We start from the raw sequence: 20,021 nt of genomic DNA, 5'->3' as shown, positions 1-20,021 counted from the left end.
AAAATATATTTCTTAATAACCTTACATATACACACCCTCACCACTCACCCTCACCATTCACCCTCACCACTCTCCCTCACCACTCTTCCTCACCACTCATCCTCACCAATCACACCCTCACCAATCACCACTCACCCTCACCACTCTCCCTCACCACTCATCCTCACCAATCATACCCTCACCAATCACCACTCACCACTCACCCTCAACACTCACCACTCACCCTCACCACTCTCCCTCACCACTCATCCTCACCAATCACACCATCACCAATCACCACTCACCCTCAACACTCTCCCTCACCACTCATCCTCACCAATGACACGCTCACCAATCACCGCTCACCCTCAACACTCACCACTCACCCTCACCATTCACCCTCACCACTCTCCCTCACCAATCACACCCTCACCAATCACCCTCAACACTCACCCTCACCACTCAACCTCCCCTCACCACTCACTAATCACCACTCACAATCGCCACTCACAACCGCCCTCACCATTATATTTTTGCCCCAGTCAACGCCGGATATTTCCCATTCGTAGCAGTTTATATGAACTCTATAAGCAACTTATATTAAACAGGAAGCGCGATCCTAAAGTAATTTACAACCTTCGATTAGTCTTTTGTGCGATTCAAAGAATCGATTCCTGGCATGTTGGGGGTTTACATTTTGAATGATAGAGTTTCATTTTCATTGTTATTTTATTTTTTTAGGAGTTTTTAATTACATTTTTGCCCCGGTCAGCGCCGGATATTTCCCGTTCGTAGCAGTTTATATCGACTTTAACCAACTTATAGTAAACGGGAATCGTCCGAATCTAAAGGAATCTACAATCTTCGATTCCTTTGCGCGATTCAGAGAATCGATTCTTGGCGCGTCGGGTTTAAAAGTAATTACACAGTTGTTTTTTCATTGGTATGTAATGTTTGAAAGTTTTCATAAGATTTTAAATGTATTTTCCCCCCGGGCAACGCTGGGTATATCGAGTTTATACCACAAATGCGTGCGCATATTTTTAACGGGAATTAAAAATGGCGTCCACCCGGCAGCGAATGCGTCGCTACCCGTTGCCAGGGGCAACCGCCGTCCAATGAAACTGCGTATGGTCTGGCGACACACAGACACACACACACAGACAGACAGACAGATTTGCGATTTTATATATATAGATCGTCACGTCGTGGTCCTTCACCTTGGAGCGCGTGCAGCATTTCCAGGAGAACGGGGGTCAGCGTCTCACTGTACTCGTGGAAAATGTCAAGGAAGAGGACCTCCGTGCAGGGCTGGTGGGAAAGTACAGACAAGCGAGACATTTGGATCATCGTCGTCGTCATTATCGTCACCATCATCACAATTGTTATCGTTATCTGCATCGTCACCCGCTCCAAACAATTCCGAGTGCTCTCAGAAGACCCCCCCCCCCCCCAATTATAGAGCAGTTCTCTGACCAACAATCCTACGCATGAGTGGGTGACTCAGAGGTCAAAGCACTGGGTCGCCACTGATCCTGGGATGGAATCTGGGTTCCAATCAGCAATTAAACCGGGTTCTCAATCTGAGTTCTGTTTAAACAGGCGAGACCTCTCAAGAGACGAGGATTATAAACACGCTCATTAATTGGCTGAAAACATCTTAATGTATGCGCTTGCTTCCGTAGTGGATCGCGTAGTGTTTGCGCGGTGCAGTCACATGAATGACGCGACTATATAAAAACAAAATTTTATTTTCTCAAGAGCGAACTGCAATTTTGATGGTCTCTTACCATGCCACCAATGACTGCATAGGAAAGAAAACGCAACGTTGCTTCTGTTGTGTGCAATGGGTTTAACCAACGCTCACCAGCACGCAAAAAATCAGTGACTCAAGAAGAAGTTGAAAGAAAAAAGATCGAACCCCGGCCGGAATGCCAATAGCTGAATCGTTACAACTCAATATAATCGTTGGCAGGGAGCGAGGGTGAATTTATTCCACCCCCACTTATTAACCCAGGAAAGCCAGACTGAGTCGCATGACTCTTTGTCCAGGAGGGTCCTGCTACAATGGGATGTTTAAACACCATTTACAATGTATGTGGGAGAAAACAGGAGAAATCCGGTGGAGACCATGCAGAATAAGGGGAGATGATACAAATTCTGTCAGAAAGGTGCCAGTCAAGAATCAATCCCAGGTCATTCTCGCTGCGAGTGCTTCCGCAGCGCTGCCATCCTGCCACCCGACAATGTGCACGTCTATGCATGTGGGTGGCTGTATGCATGTGTGGGGAGCGGTGGTGCAGTGGTTAGTTAGCGTCCTGCGCGAACGAACCCAGTGACCCGGGTTCGATTTCCGCTCACGACCAATAACAATATTTGAATATGTCCTGGGCCTTCCCGAGGTCGATTCAACCTTAAATTAGTACCTGTTGTGGTGTGTAAATATCAGCACTGGGGAGACCCACTCCCTCATATGCTATACCGGCCTTCATAGATACATGCAAACAGCACTTGCCCCAACCATCTGTTAAAGGCTATCCGGGAGGGATCTTTGTCTTTTGTGTATGGATATTGTATACATGTATATTGAACTTCTTTTACACTCTACGTAGCCAACTGTGCTAACTGGAGATTTGGGGGGGGGGGGGGTGGAACAGTCAAACTAAACACAACAAGCAGTGCTAAAGAAATGGCTTTTCAATCGAGATTTAAAAGTGCAAAGCTCCAGTGGCTTCCTAATATTGGAAGAGAAAATTTTAATGAATGAGAAAATACAAGGGCAACCGCAGCCAGGTAGCCGAGCGAGCGCTTCTCCGTACCCGAAGGCTGTACTTCCAGGAATCGCCTCCGCTCTCTTCAATGGCTGGAAGGAAAAAAGCGCGGGGCAAACACGCAATTACACGTGGCTCAATCGCTGCACTTAACGGGCATCGTGCGAATTAACAGCTGCCGAGTAGGAAGAGTTTTAATGTTGGGCGGGGAGTTGGGAGTGGGTCATGTAGCCATGGGGGTTGAGTTACATGTTGAGTCACAAGGCGGGGGGGGGGGAGCTTTATTAAGGATATTCAGTGGAGGGGGGGGGAGAAGCATATGAACGGTGAAAATGTTGGGAGTGCAGCCAGATCCCTATGGTTTTAATGCCTGTATGGACGTGGAAATCACACGGGCTTTATTTATTTCATTTGTTAACAGGGCATGTTTTACTTATTTATTAATGCACAATCATTTACATGCATTACAAAAACCCCAGCCAGTTGGCTCGGGGCTAGAGCGAGTAGCTCGCAAACAGAGAAGTCACGAGTTCGTATCCCGTTTTCGGGTTAGAGTAGGCCCTCCATACCTTCGGGGAAGATAATGAGCACCACTTTGTGAGGAAGTTCACAGTGGTTGTTCCTCTGGATAACTTTACCTCCCCTCCCCGGCATAGGAATGTGGAATTTTCACCACTGGCTCAAGGTTTTTAAACGGAAGATGTGCACTGCCTAAATGCCCATAATAAGTAAGAAATTATATTTGACATTTTAAAATCAAGATTGCGCACTCTTTGGCTGGTTTACATCATCAGCATCAATAATAGTAATGTCACTTCACACTTGTTTCCTGGAAACTACCAGTCCTAAATTACCGTGATTTTTTTCTCTGCACCAGTAGTGCCCAACTGTGGTCCGCTGTCAGCAAAAAGCCCAATGATATAAACTATTAACTATTTTTATTCTACCACGTAAGGCCCAGAGCTATATAGCTCTTTTTCGGAAGCGACCAGGCCACAAATGATAGCTCAACAAAGTGGCTTATCACATGGAAATATATCACTGCACAATACTCTAAATGCAAGTTTCTGAATGTGGAGGGGAAACACCGGAGGACACCGAGAAAAATCCACGAAAGCACGGAGAGAGAGAACATGCAAATTCCAAATATACAGCCGCCAGGGTCGGTATCAAATCGACGACCTCCTGCATACCAGGCAAGGGAGTACCATGATATAACCACGCTGGATGGCAAGAGGGCATCATGACCGATGCTTGCGCGAGTGTTTGTCTCCCACAAAAAAGTCTTTAAATGTGTCGCTGTAATCCGCGCACTGCCAACTCCAATAAACATTATGCTTTATTAACGGCACAATAGGTTACGGCAAGGAATAAAATAATTTAAAAAAGCGAGCATTTAATCAATCACCGCAAGGGAGGCACGATTATTATAAACTACTATCGTGCACTGCGGACGGTTTAATTAACCACACATTCTTACGCGGAACAGGTCAGGTGATTATTACAGAAGCTTTCAGCAAATTAGAGTGTCACACCCGTGGGGTTTATCCGAGGCAGAGGCATTGACTGTGGCTAAGCATTGTTTGTAATAACGATGAAGCGACTCAAATGGAAGCTGCATCCTGAAGTTGGGCGGGGGGGGGGAGTTCAAAGGTCAGAGCTAGCACCGCGAATGGGTACTGGGTTCGAATCGAGACAGAAGCATTTATTGTGGCTAAACGTTGAAGATTTCTAATGATGAGCAACTCATTTACTGACTTTCCAAATCGACGTCGTGAAATTTAGTAACGTTATAAAACACGCCAGCAGTAAAGGTGGGCCCAATGGCTCCGGGTCCAGTACACTGGTACCAGTAATTCTGAGATTCCGGCTTGGAATCTGGGTTCTCAGGCGTAGCAGTGAGTTGATGCTTCCAGCGTGGTCACCAATGACGGCACCAAAAAACCCATATCATGAATCTTGTTTTTTTTCACTTCATTATCATCATCAATTAGCCAAGAATCATCCACTGTTGGATGGACGTTCAGCACGTAGATGGAATGACGAAATTAGCTCGTAAGTAGGAGCTAGATGGAATGTTACACCGCAAGATCATGAGAGATGTTTTTGCACATAATTTGGCTGAACTCTAGCGCTAAGAGTTAAGAACAACATTGTAAAGTGCAGCATCCCCTCTAGTGAATATGAAAAAAACATCAGGATTTCAGAAGTATAATAATAAAAATAAAACATATTATGTTTTATTTTTATTATTTTATTACTTCCCTTCTACGTGACTTTACCGAAAGAACCAAGAAGATGAATCCCTGCAGTCACGAAAGCTTCAAATCGAAATTTCAGAAGTAGTTTCATGATATCTACTTCTATGGCCTGTTTATTAACACAGTACGTTGTCAAGTTGCACCCCCTGCCGCGCCCCCTACCCCCAACCCGACACCACATTTCTATGTTTTTATTCAACTCAGATCAGCTGATATTTTTTGGCCGACTTCGCATTCCGAGTTGAATGAAAAAACATCGTCTAACGAGGCAATCGATAGCATCAGAGGCAGCAGGAATATCGAATCTTTGAATTTGACATTCATTTTTGTCAGCAATGCGGTCTTGACCCGATTCCTGATTGTTTCATTTTTGGTCAGGTCGTGCAAAACTGTTCGTGGTAAATCCTCCTCCACCCAACACAGCCAATTAATAAGTATCACATGAATCAGACGTGCCACATTTACGATTCATTTACATGCCCAATATGAGTGAGTGACATGATCAACCCCCTCACTTCAAGTGGTTATCAAGTAAATTCACTGTTATTGGCCACACAAGGAAATTGTTACGACGAGTGAAATTAAGTTTTACCTCGTTAATCGCGAGGGATACGTTCTGGAGATGCTTGTGAATAGCAAATTTCAGAGATAATGATCTTTTCAATGAATCAACTTAAATAAATACGTAATTAAGCTATTAAATACATGAAAATTGTCATTAAACAAAAAAATGCTTATAAAGATTTTTGAAGTTCTATCTCGTAAACACAAAGTTTGCAGATTATTCTAAAGCATCGAGAAGTTCTCTCTCTCATCTCTTTATTTCATCACTTTATCTCTCATCACTCTATCCCACATCACTTTCTCACATTACATTCTCTCTCACTTTATCTCATCACTTTCTTCCGCTCTCTCTCGATGCAGTGCGAAGACTTCCAGATGCGATTCTCAGATCTCCAAAATCGCGGAAAGGAAGTTCGTGAATAACGAGGAAATACCGCACATGGTCTGGACTCAAGGCCTACGCAACCACCACCACGTTTGTGCAGGAGCGTGGGCTCTCACCAAACCCCTCCGGGTCCTCGTCCCACATGGCCAGGTCCTCGGGCGTGAGCAGGAAGTAGTGCGAGACGAGACGGCGGCAGATCTCCGTCAGCGTCTGGTAGTTGAAGAAGGCGCTCTTCACACGGTACGCCTCCATAGTCTGCGGCTTGCTGTCTGTCGGTCACACAGTGCTACGTCAGAGTTGGGCGACCTGTACCATGTTGTGTACGCCTCGTGACATTCCAACAGAGATAACGCCGATGTTAAAAATTTATAACAGCAATGGCATCCGCTGGCCCAGGTCGCAGCGCAAGCCAAGGGCAGCTGCGGTGTTCCCCGTCTTTGTTGACGAAGGAAGGCCGGGGTGGAAGAGATGCACGGTGGGGGGGGGGGGGAGTGGGGGGAATGGGGGGTGGAAGAAACATGCAAGTGGGAGGGTGAGAAGTCAGTACCCTCGGGGTTCTTGGATGGGCGGTACGAGTCGTTCTTGACGATCATCTTGATGAGGCTCATGCACTGCACGGTGAAGCGCTCAAACGCGGGCCGGCCCTCGGCTTGTGCGAACACGGAGCCCACGGCTAGCTCGAGCGAGCGGCTCACAAACGGCACGAACGAGAACGGGTGCTGCTCCAGGAAGTCCAGTAGCTGCACACCACAATGCACGCACGCACGCATAAAGAACCCCCCCATATAGTCTTTAATAGACTGTTGGGGCAAATGCTTGTTAGCGAGCACCTACGATGGCCGGCACGGCGGCACAGGACACGAGAGGGTGGGTGGCCAACACCATGCCTGGCCGCCTTTGTATCCACAGTGGTGATGGTTACACACCACACCAGGTATTTAAGGGTGAGTTGACATAAACGGAGGCCCGGTTTAGATATTCATCACTGACGTTGGCCGTGAGTGGTTAATTGAACTTGGGTCACCAGGTATGGAGCTCAGTGGGCTAAACACTTTGCCACCGCTCCACAAAAACAATCGTCGTTCGCCACTAAGTGGCGGTGACGTCACCATGGCGCTTGTGCCATGCACACACACGCATGCAAAAACACGCACGCACACGGGGAGAGGAAACGCGGGGATCGAGGAGCCAGATGGCCTCGTTGCAATCGTTTAATTCGAATTTAAAGTTTCAAAGGATTGATTTACACTTGTAGTGGTTTCTCAACCTTTTTTGGCTACTGTACCCCCCTTGTTGAATTTTGTTTTAATAGAGTACCCCCTTGAATGATCCAACACGTTTCGATTTAAAGCTTTCGTGACTGCAGGGATTTATCTTCTTGGTTCTTTCGGTAAAGTCACGTAGAAGGGAAATAATAAAATAATAAAAATAAAACATAATAAAATACAATTCTCACGACGTTTCGGCCACAACGCAAGCAGCCGTCCTCAGGTGAAGAACAGGGCTGTCGGAAAGACATTCAGACGCTGTCTTTCCGACAGCCCTGTTCTTCACCTGAGGACGGCTGCTTGCGTTGTGGCCGAAACGTCGTGAGAATTGTATTTTATTATGTTCTATTTTTATTATTTTATTATTTCCCTTCTACGTGACTTTACCGAAAGAACCAAGAAGAAATAAATGTATGAATAATGAACATCATATTGTAACCTGTTGCCAGAAAAAAGAGGAAAAACCTATGATCATATTTTGGCACTGGCAAAAGAGGTCCCATGATGTAGATGCTCACCCCGAGCTCTCATTACTCTGATAGTGCATTGTCTTTGGGCTGCACGCCTTTTGGCGTCCTCTGGTCTAACACTGTTTGAGACGAGGCTCGAAAGAAAGCTGTCTCTGGTGTGGACCAATAAGTTTCATAGACAATGCATATATTATCAGAGTATGTTTTTTTTACATTCTAACCACAAGCATTGTGGTTAATGCAGACATGATTCCTTTTTTCAGTTTGGTGTTTAACATCTTAACACCTGTTTTGTTGTGAGAAAAAAAGGGAAAAACCTATTATCATTGTAACAAATTGTCCAATTTATGACGTACCCTAACTAGTTAGTAACTGCAAGTGAATAAAAAACATTCTACGGACGCTCTGCATGTGTGACGTCATTTGTTCACGCTCGCTGGTTACTCTTGGAAAGCACATTGTTCACGATCAACTGCTTTAGAAAGGTCTTTAATATTGTTCTACATTACCATGAGGATACAATTTTTATCGAAGTTATTTTATATTGGCAGATTCATACATGATTATTCACCAATGACTATCATGTATGATAGAATTTCACACATTTATAAATCACCTCACGTACCCCCTGGGATATTGTCACGTACCCCCAAGGGTACTCGTGACCTCGGCTGAGAACCAGTGGTGTAGGCGTCTCCACAACAAGCAATGTCACCAACGCAGTTCTGAGTGGTAAGCAGCTGACTTAATTAGATCCATAAAAACTGCAAAACTACTCTCAGGACAACACGTGGATACTAAAGCCCACTGAGCTCTAAGCGCTCTTTCAGAGGTGACCTGCCCACGCATGGTGATTGCTCATCCAAGTGATTTATATCATGTGAGAATTTAAAGCAACAGCCAAATAACCTAAACGCATGTTTCTAAAAGCGGAGGGCAAAACCGGTGGAACCCGGAGAAAAATACATGCCACAAAAACGAGGAGAGAGAGAGATCACACAGACTACAAATATACAACAAGCATCGCCAGGATCCAAGATCGAACCTCATGACCTCCTGCGTGCCAGGCGAGGAAGATCACATCTCGCAAGCGTGGCGCGCCCCAGAGGCCGAAAATAAAGCACTTTGTTTGTTGGGATCACATCAAGAACCGCGATCCGCAGAATGAGATAAAGAGGCGTTATCAACGTAAGAATATAAATATAAAAAGGCGGGCGACACAAACGGGGTGACGGGACAGTGAACGCGCGGATGGAATAACGAAAAACTTTAAAAGAGCACCAATCACAAGGTAATTGGACGCAACACAGCGACAATTCGCCTGAGCAGCGAGAGAGGCGCGAACAGCACGAACGGACAACGGGCACCAGGCGGCCGTAACCACAAAATGCCACGTCTCCAGCAGGACCGGTTCCTCCGTCACCTGGCTGCGCTAGAGACGACGATGTGACCTCTGTGAAAGTCAGGCCATCAGGCGGAGGTCCGAGGCTAGAATGAGCGATTCGCTGTCGTAAATCACGCTCTCTCACAATCCGAGCGGAACCCCCGTTGATTTATTCCTGTGCGGTGCAGAATTACAGCACTCTGCGCGGACGTATGTGCCGCGTACAGAAATATTTAAATAAAAACGACAAAATAAATACGGCATTCAAAAAGACATCAATTATACGGGCGGTGGGTTATTTAATCACGTCATGGCTGCCAAATGAGACATGATGTACTTACTTATCCGTGTCTCTATGCCAAAACATGCTCGACAGCCAAGGCCATTCATTTCCTTCTCACAAGGACATGGCGAGGGAAAAAAAACCACCACACTCCGGATCCGAATTAAAAATACAGAGCGACGAAGTGCATGACGCCTCGGAAAGAGTTTGACCTTCGAAGGAAAGGCACGCAACTTGAGGCAAATTAATGGGCCGCGGTCGCCCACTCAGACATGCAAAATTTGTAAGCTGTCACCGCCACTCCGAGCCCAGACCCCACTCCACGCTACGGGTGCATTTTCTTGCCGCGCCAATCGGAACTGCGAGTCAACGGCTCCTCAAAGGTGGCCCCAAAGTCGTTCGCACCATCTCCCACACGTATTTCGCTAATGGCACAATCTCCCACAACGTGGCGTCAAACCTTAATTGGGAACAAAGCCGCTGACCTTTCATGTCGGCACACTTGACTTTTGTGAGCGACACTTCTCGGCGCACTTTGGCGCGACCGAGCGATGGAATCAATTAGTGGCGTCGACGGCGGCGGAGCGCAGTTTCTACACTCGCGTGGCGAGAGGCTCGGCAGGGGAACCGCTAAGCTCAGGCGATGGCGCGGTGAGCGGGCATGTCGTCCGGTTAACGGGTGCGGCCGTGACGGCAAGCAGCAGCCGTTTGAGGACACGCGCAAAGCCGAGAGGCGGAACTTGCTTATCAGTGCGCGCACACCTGCACCGCCACCCACCCAATCGCAGTCATTCCACCGCAGACGGGATTTCAAGCATCGTATAAATACACCCACGGAGTTAATAATGCCAGTAACAAGACTCTACCGATGACAATTAATCCGCGTGGGATGCGCGGAGCGTAAAAATGTCATATCGCGCTCTCGATGATGAATTGCCTGTGGAACGGGTGCTCGGTAAACGTTTTGTTTGTACCGTTTGTGGCTGTGTACGGCTTTACGCTCCGCTGTTCTTCATTGTATTTTCACTGGAGAGATGATTGCAATTCCCAGGTGGCATGCAGAGGACACTCCGTATTGTACCGCTGCGTACAATGAACGTTAATTTACGCACGGCACGCCTTTTTATTTTGGTTTGCCTAAATGGTATAAAAAAACTCCCGAATGAACGACAAATCATAAATCACCCAGCCATTGTGGACATGCAGGATGGTTAATTTTATGACTGCAGAGTTCAATTTAATGACAAGAGTAATTATGCCTTGCCAAAATAATGAATAATTTTACATTTCTGCTCCATTATTACAAAAACAAAATGTACACACAAGGCTTGTAACGGTTTGCCTCCCGCGAAATTGGATGAAATGCTCGATCAACTATGTGAAAATAAATTTGTATTTGACTTTGAGTCGCTTATTTGTGAGCTGCTCAACACTCGTCGAGGGTCAGTGACTCAATTGCACCATGTGACTACCGCCACGTTGGCAAGTAAACCGATGACTTTAAGAGGCAACAAAACCCCAGACAAATTCTATGTCTTCACCACCATAATAATAGGGTTTTTCCCCTGTTTTTGGCAACAAAACTGAAACCTTTTTACAAGGATTCATGTCTGCATTAACCACAATATTTTCAGTCAAAATGCAAATAAAAAACAAACTATGATAATGCATGTGCATTGTCCTTGAAACGTATTGGTCCACACCAGAGACGGCTTTCTTTTGAGCCTCGACCCAATTGGTGCTCGACCAGAGGACGCCAATGATAGTGCATTGTTGCCTAAAAAAAGGGGAAAAACCCTATTATTATATTTTGGTACCTGCAAAGGAGGTCTAATGATGTCTTCACCACCATTTACAAACGCTTTGCATCACGCGCGTTTTTGTTTTATCCGGGCCATCCCGTCCCCACAACACCCTAGATCATCGCTGTGCATGCAGACATTATAGATGCCATGCATGGCCCCAGGAAGAGTGCGTTTGGCAAACTGATGGGATGGCCGACAAGAGAGCATTGAAATCGGCTCGTGCGCAGGTGCAAGGTGAATCGTTACAGCGCAGGACCGTTACAGGTGGGGAAGGCTCACGGAGGCCCTCATCCAGCAGTGGATTGATCACGGCTGACCATCAACCAAAGGGCCGCTGTTTGGGCTTCCGTATACAAACCTACCACTTTGGTGCACAGGATGACTGCTTTTTCCAGCTTCTCTCTGCACGGGTGGCCTGCTGTGATGGTTCTTACTTCAGGAGAGGAACACAGGGAGGTGGAGGGGTGATGGTGACAGGAAAAAAAAAGAGTTAGGGTACATGACACGGCAAGCGTGGTCAGTGAGTAGGGGCGGGTGGCACGGCCCAGCAGCAGCAAGTTTGGCAATTGATTGCAGAGGTTCACGGTTCAAATTCAGTGGCCGCTCTGATTAACGTCGGTGTAATAACCATATGTTATGCGTGTTCTGTTAGCCTTATATTTGTTGTGCTAGCTGTTGATGCACGACCTTGCCATTCGGAAAACTGACCACGTACAGTTCTTTTCGGATTGTTTTATTCACGATTTATTTTGTTTGCTGTAACCAGGTATCTATGATGTAACCGGGTCTCCACTAGAACTTGCTCTAGAGGTTTATCTGGTCTGCTCTTCCATGCTGACCAGACGTGGTAGAAGAGGTGGGCATACCCACACTATTCCCCACCAAATGTGACGACCTAACAACCGACTAACTGTGGTGTTATCCATACACACTTCCGGATAGAGGTCAGCGGGGTGACAGTGCTTAACCATGGCAACGTGGCAACTCCCTTTGTTTGACAGTTAAAAATGTGAGATCGTTATGTTTTCTCCATATATTTCAATATGTATGGAAAACCAGTGCAAACCGGTTTTTACCTTTTTTTGTCGCGTGGTCACCGGGAATGCAATTTTTGTTTAAGCACCCTCATTTTAACTTGTTGAGCTTTAACCAAGAGCACCGTACCCTGAGACCAGGCCGGGGGGCAACCCAAGCTACAATATGTAACCATCACGGACAAACTCTCTGCTGCCCATAGCGCAGCGCGAAGGACAAGACCACTTATCCGTGCACTTCCAACGGAAAATGCACCGCCCGCAATTGCGAGCATTTCCCACCAATTGGACCAAATGCCTCTTTTTATTTTGTTCTCTTGATTCGGCACAATGCATCATAGGTCCAAGCACAGGTGGGGGGGGGGGTTGCTCTGAGAACACCCTAGATTCGCAAAATGAAAAAAAAGGTGAGCACTTTCCCAAAATGCTGTTGACCATGTCTCACCCTGTGGGGGAAATTGCCGACCGGGATTGTGACAACAGCTCGAAAACGAGTCTGGTGGCACAAGCGTAATTATTGTTATTGTTTCGGCGATGCTGCCAATGTGGCAAATGTCAACCGGTAATTTATTGATCCCCTGCAGCTGGATATCTCCAAATCGACAACCTGTAAAATATTTTGGCACCTGGCACACCACATCCGGTAGACCTCCATTCGTTATGGTGGCGGCCGATGCAGTTTGGTGCCACCTCTGCTCATAAGTCTACTCGCGACATTCGGCGAGAGCGCGTAATCAACACTTGTAACGCATACTCACGGCAGTTGAGGTACTGCTGCATCCTCTCGAACACGGCGTTCAGAAAGGCCTGGCGAAATGAGAGAAACGGACAGACAGCGGCGCGTTCGTCACAGTGACCACGAGCGCGTGCTGTAGGACACACCGACCAGCGTGACACCGAGGGCTCTGCCAGCGAAAATCTGCGTGACTGCTACCAGAGGGAAGGCAAAGACGGGCAGTGACCGGCACAGCCTGGTATCAATTAAAGCAGCTTTCCTCTTGCCAACGGCAGGGATCACACGTTCAGTGCTTTTGTGCAATGTGGCAGAAGAAGAAATTCTACGGGGTAAAAAAAATACAGATTCAACTTATTTATTCACAAGCCAAGTATCAATCAATTAATTACTCCGTCAAATAACATTAAGTGTAATTCTTGCGATATATCTGTCGATTTGTGCGGTATAAGATAGGAATGCTATTTGTGCAGCAATGGATTGATCATGGTTGATGATGAACATTGCACAGGGTTCAGCGGTGGCACATTGGGGGGCACCACAGTGGCGAGATGTTATCTCCATCGCCTGGTATACAGGGGGTCGTGGGTTCGATCCCGACCCTGATGCCTGTATATTTGGAGTGTCGCTTTTTCTCCAGGTCCTCCGGTTTTTCCCTCCACATTTAGAATCAACATGCGTTCACGGATATTTGGCAGATATACATTTCCACATGATACACCACTTCGTTTAGCGATCATTTGTGGCCAGGTAGCTTCTGAAAAAGTTCTATATAGCTCAGTCGGGCCTTACCTGGTAAGATAAAAAGAAAATGTTTAAGTGCACTGGAACGCTTCAAACCCCCGTGACCTCCATTTGATTCCCGACCACAACTCACATCGGTGTGCGAGTAAAAACCGAACTCGACCTGGGCACCCCCGCCAAACTTCACTGAACCTGCACTTGCCAGTGTGATGAAGTAAGGTCAGAAAACTACAATAACTGATGTGGCATATGGGAGGTCTTCTTCATCCTAGTCATTTAACCCAAATCGAAAAAACCTTATTGATTTAAAGATCGCAAATACAAATTTTAATAACATGTTAATTACTTATAAGTGTTGACGTTATGCGTATAGAAAATTAAAAGTCTAAATATTTTGGGTAAGTGGCCCTATTCAGGAAAGTAAGTGAGACAATATTTACAAATTCATCATTTTGTATTAATATATTATTTATTATATAAATTCCAAGAAGCAGCAACGTTTTATCTTGTATTTACACAGTGCTGTACCACTTTGCTTTCTATAAATAAACAAATCATTATTTGGCACATGAAGCCAAATTCTCATCAATGGCCAAAACATCCCTGAGACTCTCCTGGATAAACGAAGGGCATTATTAAATTACGCCACTTGTTACAATCACCCAGAATGCACCCAATTATTTCGTCCCACCTCGGAAGTTACGCAGGGTTGAGCCTGGATAGTGGTGGGGACCGTTGACCACCCAGGCAGGAGAGATCATCATAGGTGTCATAGTGGAGGGTAAGAGCGGCAAATTCCCTTGGTGTGCAATACAATTCTACGCTCCCACGTCTATGCTCACCTTCACCATCCCACACTCACCAGCTCTGGGTGAAGCATGCTTAAAGAAATCCCCTACGGCCCACACCGCGTGGTCAGGCCCTCGTTTGGCAGTAGACTGAGTGTAGGATTGCGCGTGCACATTATAACAAGCTTCCGCAGAGATTGGCGCAGCGGCCGTGTTGGTGGGACACACGCCCGCCCGCCCGCCAGCGGCGCACGAGACACTAACACGGTTTGACAAGTCGTCAACCGAAGGTCCGAGACGTGGCCTAGGGTCGGAGGTCACGAGCCTGCTGGCAGCCAAGCCACTCGCGCTTCGATGGCTTCACGCAGAGGTTAGGGGAGGGAGGTGGGGGGGGAGTGGGAGAGGGGTGGAGGATGGTGGAGGACGGTGGGGGGTTAGGGTGGGAGTTGGGGTGGGGAAGCAAGCACTGGGAAAACACGTGCTGCCCCTTTGTCTCTTTAAACAACATTCACTCAGTCATACTCCATAATTGCCATGGGATACATGTGTTTTTTAAGTTATTAGACATCCCCTTTACCGCTAAAAACATTAATTCAGGGAAAAAAAACATTAATTTGAGGGGAAAAAAACATAGCGTTGTACCTGCAGGTCCTATGAGTACCACAATCGTGGCCCAAATTTGTGCAAAAAAAAAAGGAAAACTCCAAAGTTGTTGACTCCAGCCAGCAGGAGAGAATGCATTCTACGTCCACGGCTCGCGATGATGTTCCACGCACAGAACATTAACAACAATGTTTGGGGGGAGAGGGTGCAAACATTTTTTAAAAACTCCGCATCACTTTTTGTTATTGCGGTTGTAATTGACAAGAGTGCATTGGTAGAAAAAAACGGCAACACCAAATTGGCTGTAATGCATCTCTTGCACACTCAACCGTGTGGGAGCTAATCCTGTCATTATACACATCGGCCACTTATTTAAATGATCACGACCCGACTCAAAATGCTCAGATAAAAGCTGTGACAATGACACCAGTGGCAGCAGCACGTGCAGGGTAAGTGCACGTTAATTCTTTCGCGGTTTAAGAGGCAGTCAGGCCGCTGGGGGGGGGGGGTAGGGGGTCTACTTTAACATCAAATACAGCGAGATAACGGTTCGTTGGGTTTCCAATCCGCGTTACAGTCCACTTTGGAGCGTTTGGAGAAGATATTTTTCCCCACCATCAGGTCACGCGATGCCAAAGAGACTTGTAAAAGTGCACAACTATGACGCACAAGCGACTTGTTACGACTTGTTACAGGGTGACACGGTGGCAAGATGTTAACTACCTCACCAGGTAAACAGGAGGTTGTGGGTTCAACCCGGACCCTGATGCCTGTAGTTTTGTAGTTTGCATGTTCTGCCCGTGGTCACATGGATTTTTCTTCGGGTCCTCCGGTTTTTCCCTCCACTTTTAGAGACATGCGTTTAGAGTATTGACTGATATAAATTTCCACGTGATCAGCCACTTTGTTCAGCTATTATTTGTGGCCAGGTCACTTCTGAAAAGAGCTATACAGCTCAGTGGGCCTTACCTGGTAAAATAAAAAAAATATTTATATAGTTTACCAATATTTTGTGGTTTCTGAAAGATGAAAAACTAAGGCAATAAAAAACTATTTAATGGATATATCAATACGTTACGTAACCTATAAAAAATATAGCAAGAACATATACTTCTTATTCTCCTAAAACTTTTGCTGAACTATAAACGGGCGCTAACTAGTCAGAGTCCAATTTGCGCAGGCGACACAAAACATCATTACAAATTTACCAAGATTCCTCCCTCTTTGCGCCGCTTGTCTTATCAACGGCAGCTAATTGGCCTAATTCCCATCCGTGTGCTGTCCCCGCTCTGCATTCGTAGTAGAAGCAGCAGCAATTACGGGCTCGACTCAAACTTCTTCGCCGGCCAAATTGCACAGCTACTGCCGCTAATTGGCCGCATTCCGATTTGCACTCACGGCGTACGAAGAAAACGATTCTCTAATTGGCTAGACTCAGGTGGTGGTGATTGTTAGTATTGCAAATGGGCCGCCTGTACCAATGTACATCCTTGCGCATGTATATGCAGTGGTTGGAGCGGTAGTGTAACGCTTGGCACGATACACTACGAACCCAGAGACCTGAGTTCGATTTCCGCTCAAGGCCACCAACACCAGTGGCGATTACCTGAATCAGTCCTGGCGATTACCAGACACTCAAATGAGTGCTCAATTGAGTACCTGGTGCCATGTATAAACATCACCATGAGGGAAACAAAGGCGGCCGGGTGAGGTGCTGGCCATCTACCTGCTCATGTGCTGTTTCAGCCCTTATCGGTGGTTGCTAATGGCACTTACCCCAAAAGCCTGTGTAGGCTACCCAGGGAATCCAATATTTTTTTCGCCTGACAGTCATCTCAGCCAGTTAATCCATCAACACCTCGGTCTGTCATCTGCCATGCGCTTCCCAGGAATCATTTGACACTTCACGAAGCCTCAAAGTACACCTAGCCTGGCACAAGAGCTGTCGTGGGGTGCAGTTAGTGTTGTGTGTGCTTGTGTGTGACGGGGGCAGCACAAGGGGCATGGGGCGGCAGAGGAGAGAGGGAACGGGGGAAAGAGAAGAGAGACAGAAATATTTGCATCTTACCATGACCTCTGCGTGCCCATGTGGCTCCGCAAAGCCGTGCACCGTCAGCTTCCTCAACACTGTGGGTGAGTCGGGGGTGGGGGTAGAGGGGGGATAATGAAATGAAATGTCAACTCGTGCGATGGCTGGGAGGCCACGGGAACTCACGGAGGCTTCGACAGTTGACACAGGAGTGGAGGCTTGGGGGTCCATGTGGGGGCGTGTTTTGTAGGGGTGGTGCAAGGCGGTGGTGTTGGTTGAGATGGTGACACAGTAGGGGGTACAGCTGGTACATCTACCGGTTACCTCAGTCAGCCAAGCCATGGCACCTGGGGGTCTGTCCCGAGACCTCCTGTCAGCGAGCCTTCGACACTTCACGTGGCCTCAAAGTGCACCTGGCCTGGCACAGGCCCCGTGGTGACATTACCGTCAATTAGTGGCGAATGGCGGCTATTGCTATTGGTGGGAAGCGGTAGTGCGGCGGTAGTGCAGTCGTTAACAGGCTGTGCGACAAACTTGGCACCCCAAGTTCGGTTCCAACTCACGGCCAATGCCAGTGAGAATTATCCCCTAGATATACTCAGCCACAAACGAGTACCCGGTCCAGTGTGTAAACATCACCACTGGGGAGATAAATGCGGCCAGGCGTTGTGCTGGCCACTGTCCCATGTGCTGTACCAGCCTTCATAGGTGCTCATCAACATCATTTGCCCCAAGAGTCTGTGAAGGCTATACGGGGGATCTTTGTCTTTGGTGGTGGCGGAGACTCGAGATGAGATTGATTAATTCACTGAAGGAGCTCTCACAACAAGGTGTCAATTTATTTACTTTGCATTCAAACCAAGGTGGTGGCCTCAATTAGACCACGAGGGTCCAGGGAAGCTGCTAAACTAGGACGGCTAAAAAATATACAGGCCAAGGTGATAACAGTGAATGAAATCCAAATGCTGCAATGTACACAGATAAGTGAAATGTGGACTACGTGAAGGAACCGCAGCCAAAGGAGAAAATGCACCCTCAGAGGAGAACCACCCGTGGAGATGGAGCAATAATAATCGAGATAGTGTTTCCTCCTCGCACGTGTGGGTTTTCTTGGTGGGGCTCCAGTTTTCTCCCACATATAATTGCTCATGTATTGGCTCATAACACCTTAATATATATATAAATGGAGGACTGTAGAGCTTGGGAAATTGTTGGCGCCGACCCATTGCGTGGCTGCCTTCCTGCTCGTCTGTGGTTCGTTTCCCAAAGAAAGCAAATACTGTGTGGTGTGTTCAAAGGTGAAATTAGTATTCATTCCAATGATGATAATTAATACAACCCTGATGCCTTTGTGAGCATGTGTGTTCACTATGATGATCTTCATGATGACGATGATACTGTGGCTCGTGAATTATGAAGATTACTGAGTCAGTGTGTGTGTGATATTACATGCCACTGGAATAATTTATTCACGTACACCACAAGAGTCCACAACCTATACATACCCTTGGTTTGTTGACATATTAGTACTACAATAACCGCCCTATATCTGTCTAATATTTCATGATTCTGTGGCCTAGTTTTGTAATTTGCTGTGTTCAATCTGGAGGTTAAACTGCACGAGTCGATTTGTGCTGCAGAGAATTATTTGTGTAATATTTCCAATTTCTCATGTGACAACAGTTCTTTTGTGGTCCTATTTTTATTTGTTTTGCCTTTGTCATATCGGTAAACCAGGTCAACACTTGCAAACGAGACTCATCTCAGGGTCTCTTGAGTCCTCACCGAGTTCACGAAAAAAATATACTTGAAACGTTTGAACCACAACCCAACCACCACAACTCAGCCTTCCATGGCTCAACATTCGTACACAAAAAGGACCGAGCGATCGCGAGCCAGAAATCACGCAAACTACAGAAGCACCTGCATTGTCAACCACAAAACTAATGGCAAAATCAACAACCGCTGGTGTGTAAACACGGACAAGCCGCAGGCTTGCATCGACGTACACAGGCTATATCATCATCATTATCGTCGTCGTCATCATCATCGCTGTCCACTGCAGCGTATACAAAATTATTTGGCACATGTCATGAGGGGTACTGCAAGATCCAACCATGTCCGTCCACTGCTCGCTGAGCTGCATTGGCTTCCGATTGCCGAACAAACAAATTATAAGGTGGCACTCATTATACACAAAGTACTTGCCACAAATGAACCACAATACCTTGCTAATTTCGTCAAGGAACATAAACCATCACGTGAACTCTGGTCATCGTTGCAGCGGCTTTTGGCTAACCATCGAACAAAGACAGTCAGATCACGCATTTTCAGATGTGCTTCTGGGGCCGTCTGCAACACTCTTCCTTCAGATATTAGGAAGCCACTGGAGCTAGGCGTTTTTAAATCATCTAGATTGAAAAATTATTTCTTTAGAACTGCCTTTTGTGTCTAGTTTGTTGTCCTTCCCCCGCACCTCCGATTAGCACAGTTGGCTACATAAGGTGCAAAAAATAAATTCAACATACATATACACAAGAGCGACAAACCTTTGAGCGAGAGGAGTGTGCGCTCGAGGGAGTGAGCGGTGGCATCGTGGTCGCTGGCTACCACCTGCTGCAGGAAGGACTCGGTGTGGTGAGTCCACAGCGAGCAGCAGAAGCCGTAGATGCCAGACGCCAACTACTCCCAGCGGAGAGGAACCGAGGGAGCGATGTTAGAAACAGCAGCGATTGCAGCAGCAGTAGGAGTCATTACAGCAGTAGCCCCAGCTTTAATAGACCAGCAGCACCAGCTTCATTAGAGCAGCAGCAACAACAACAACAGTCGGTGTCACCAAGGTGCTTGTTGCCAGGCCGGGTGCATTTCGAGGCCACGTGAAGTGTCGAAGGCTCGCTGACAGGTCACAGGACAGATCCAG

The 20,021-nt window shown here is 46.8% G+C and overlaps 1 protein-coding gene across 2 annotated transcripts in view; it reads right to left on the bottom strand.

Moving 5' to 3' along the window:
* The window catches only part of IPO11 (importin 11), an 89,702-nt gene that overhangs the window by 50,133 nt on the left and 19,548 nt on the right, over positions 1 to 20,021 (bottom strand). For both annotated transcript variants that reach the window (XM_078599818.1, XM_078599817.1), the window contains exons 6-13: positions 19,651 to 19,783; positions 17,141 to 17,199; positions 12,963 to 13,011; positions 11,533 to 11,603; positions 6,508 to 6,700; positions 6,077 to 6,229; positions 2,799 to 2,842; positions 1,200 to 1,290 (exon numbers count right to left, since the gene is read on the bottom strand). In XM_078599818.1, coding sequence (XP_078455944.1) covers positions 1,200 to 1,290; positions 2,799 to 2,842; positions 6,077 to 6,229; positions 6,508 to 6,700; positions 11,533 to 11,603; positions 12,963 to 13,011; positions 17,141 to 17,199; positions 19,651 to 19,783 — 793 coding nt within the window. The remainder of the gene's footprint in view (positions 1 to 1,199; positions 1,291 to 2,798; positions 2,843 to 6,076; positions 6,230 to 6,507; positions 6,701 to 11,532; positions 11,604 to 12,962; positions 13,012 to 17,140; positions 17,200 to 19,650; positions 19,784 to 20,021) is intronic.

The sequence above is a fragment of the Lampetra planeri genome, chromosome 13 (genome assembly GCF_965212315.1).
Source record: "Lampetra planeri chromosome 13, kcLamPlan1.2.h2, whole genome shotgun sequence".
NCBI lineage: Eukaryota > Metazoa > Chordata > Hyperoartia > Petromyzontiformes > Petromyzontidae > Lampetra > Lampetra planeri.
This window is presented reverse-complemented; position numbering and strand designations above follow the sequence as displayed.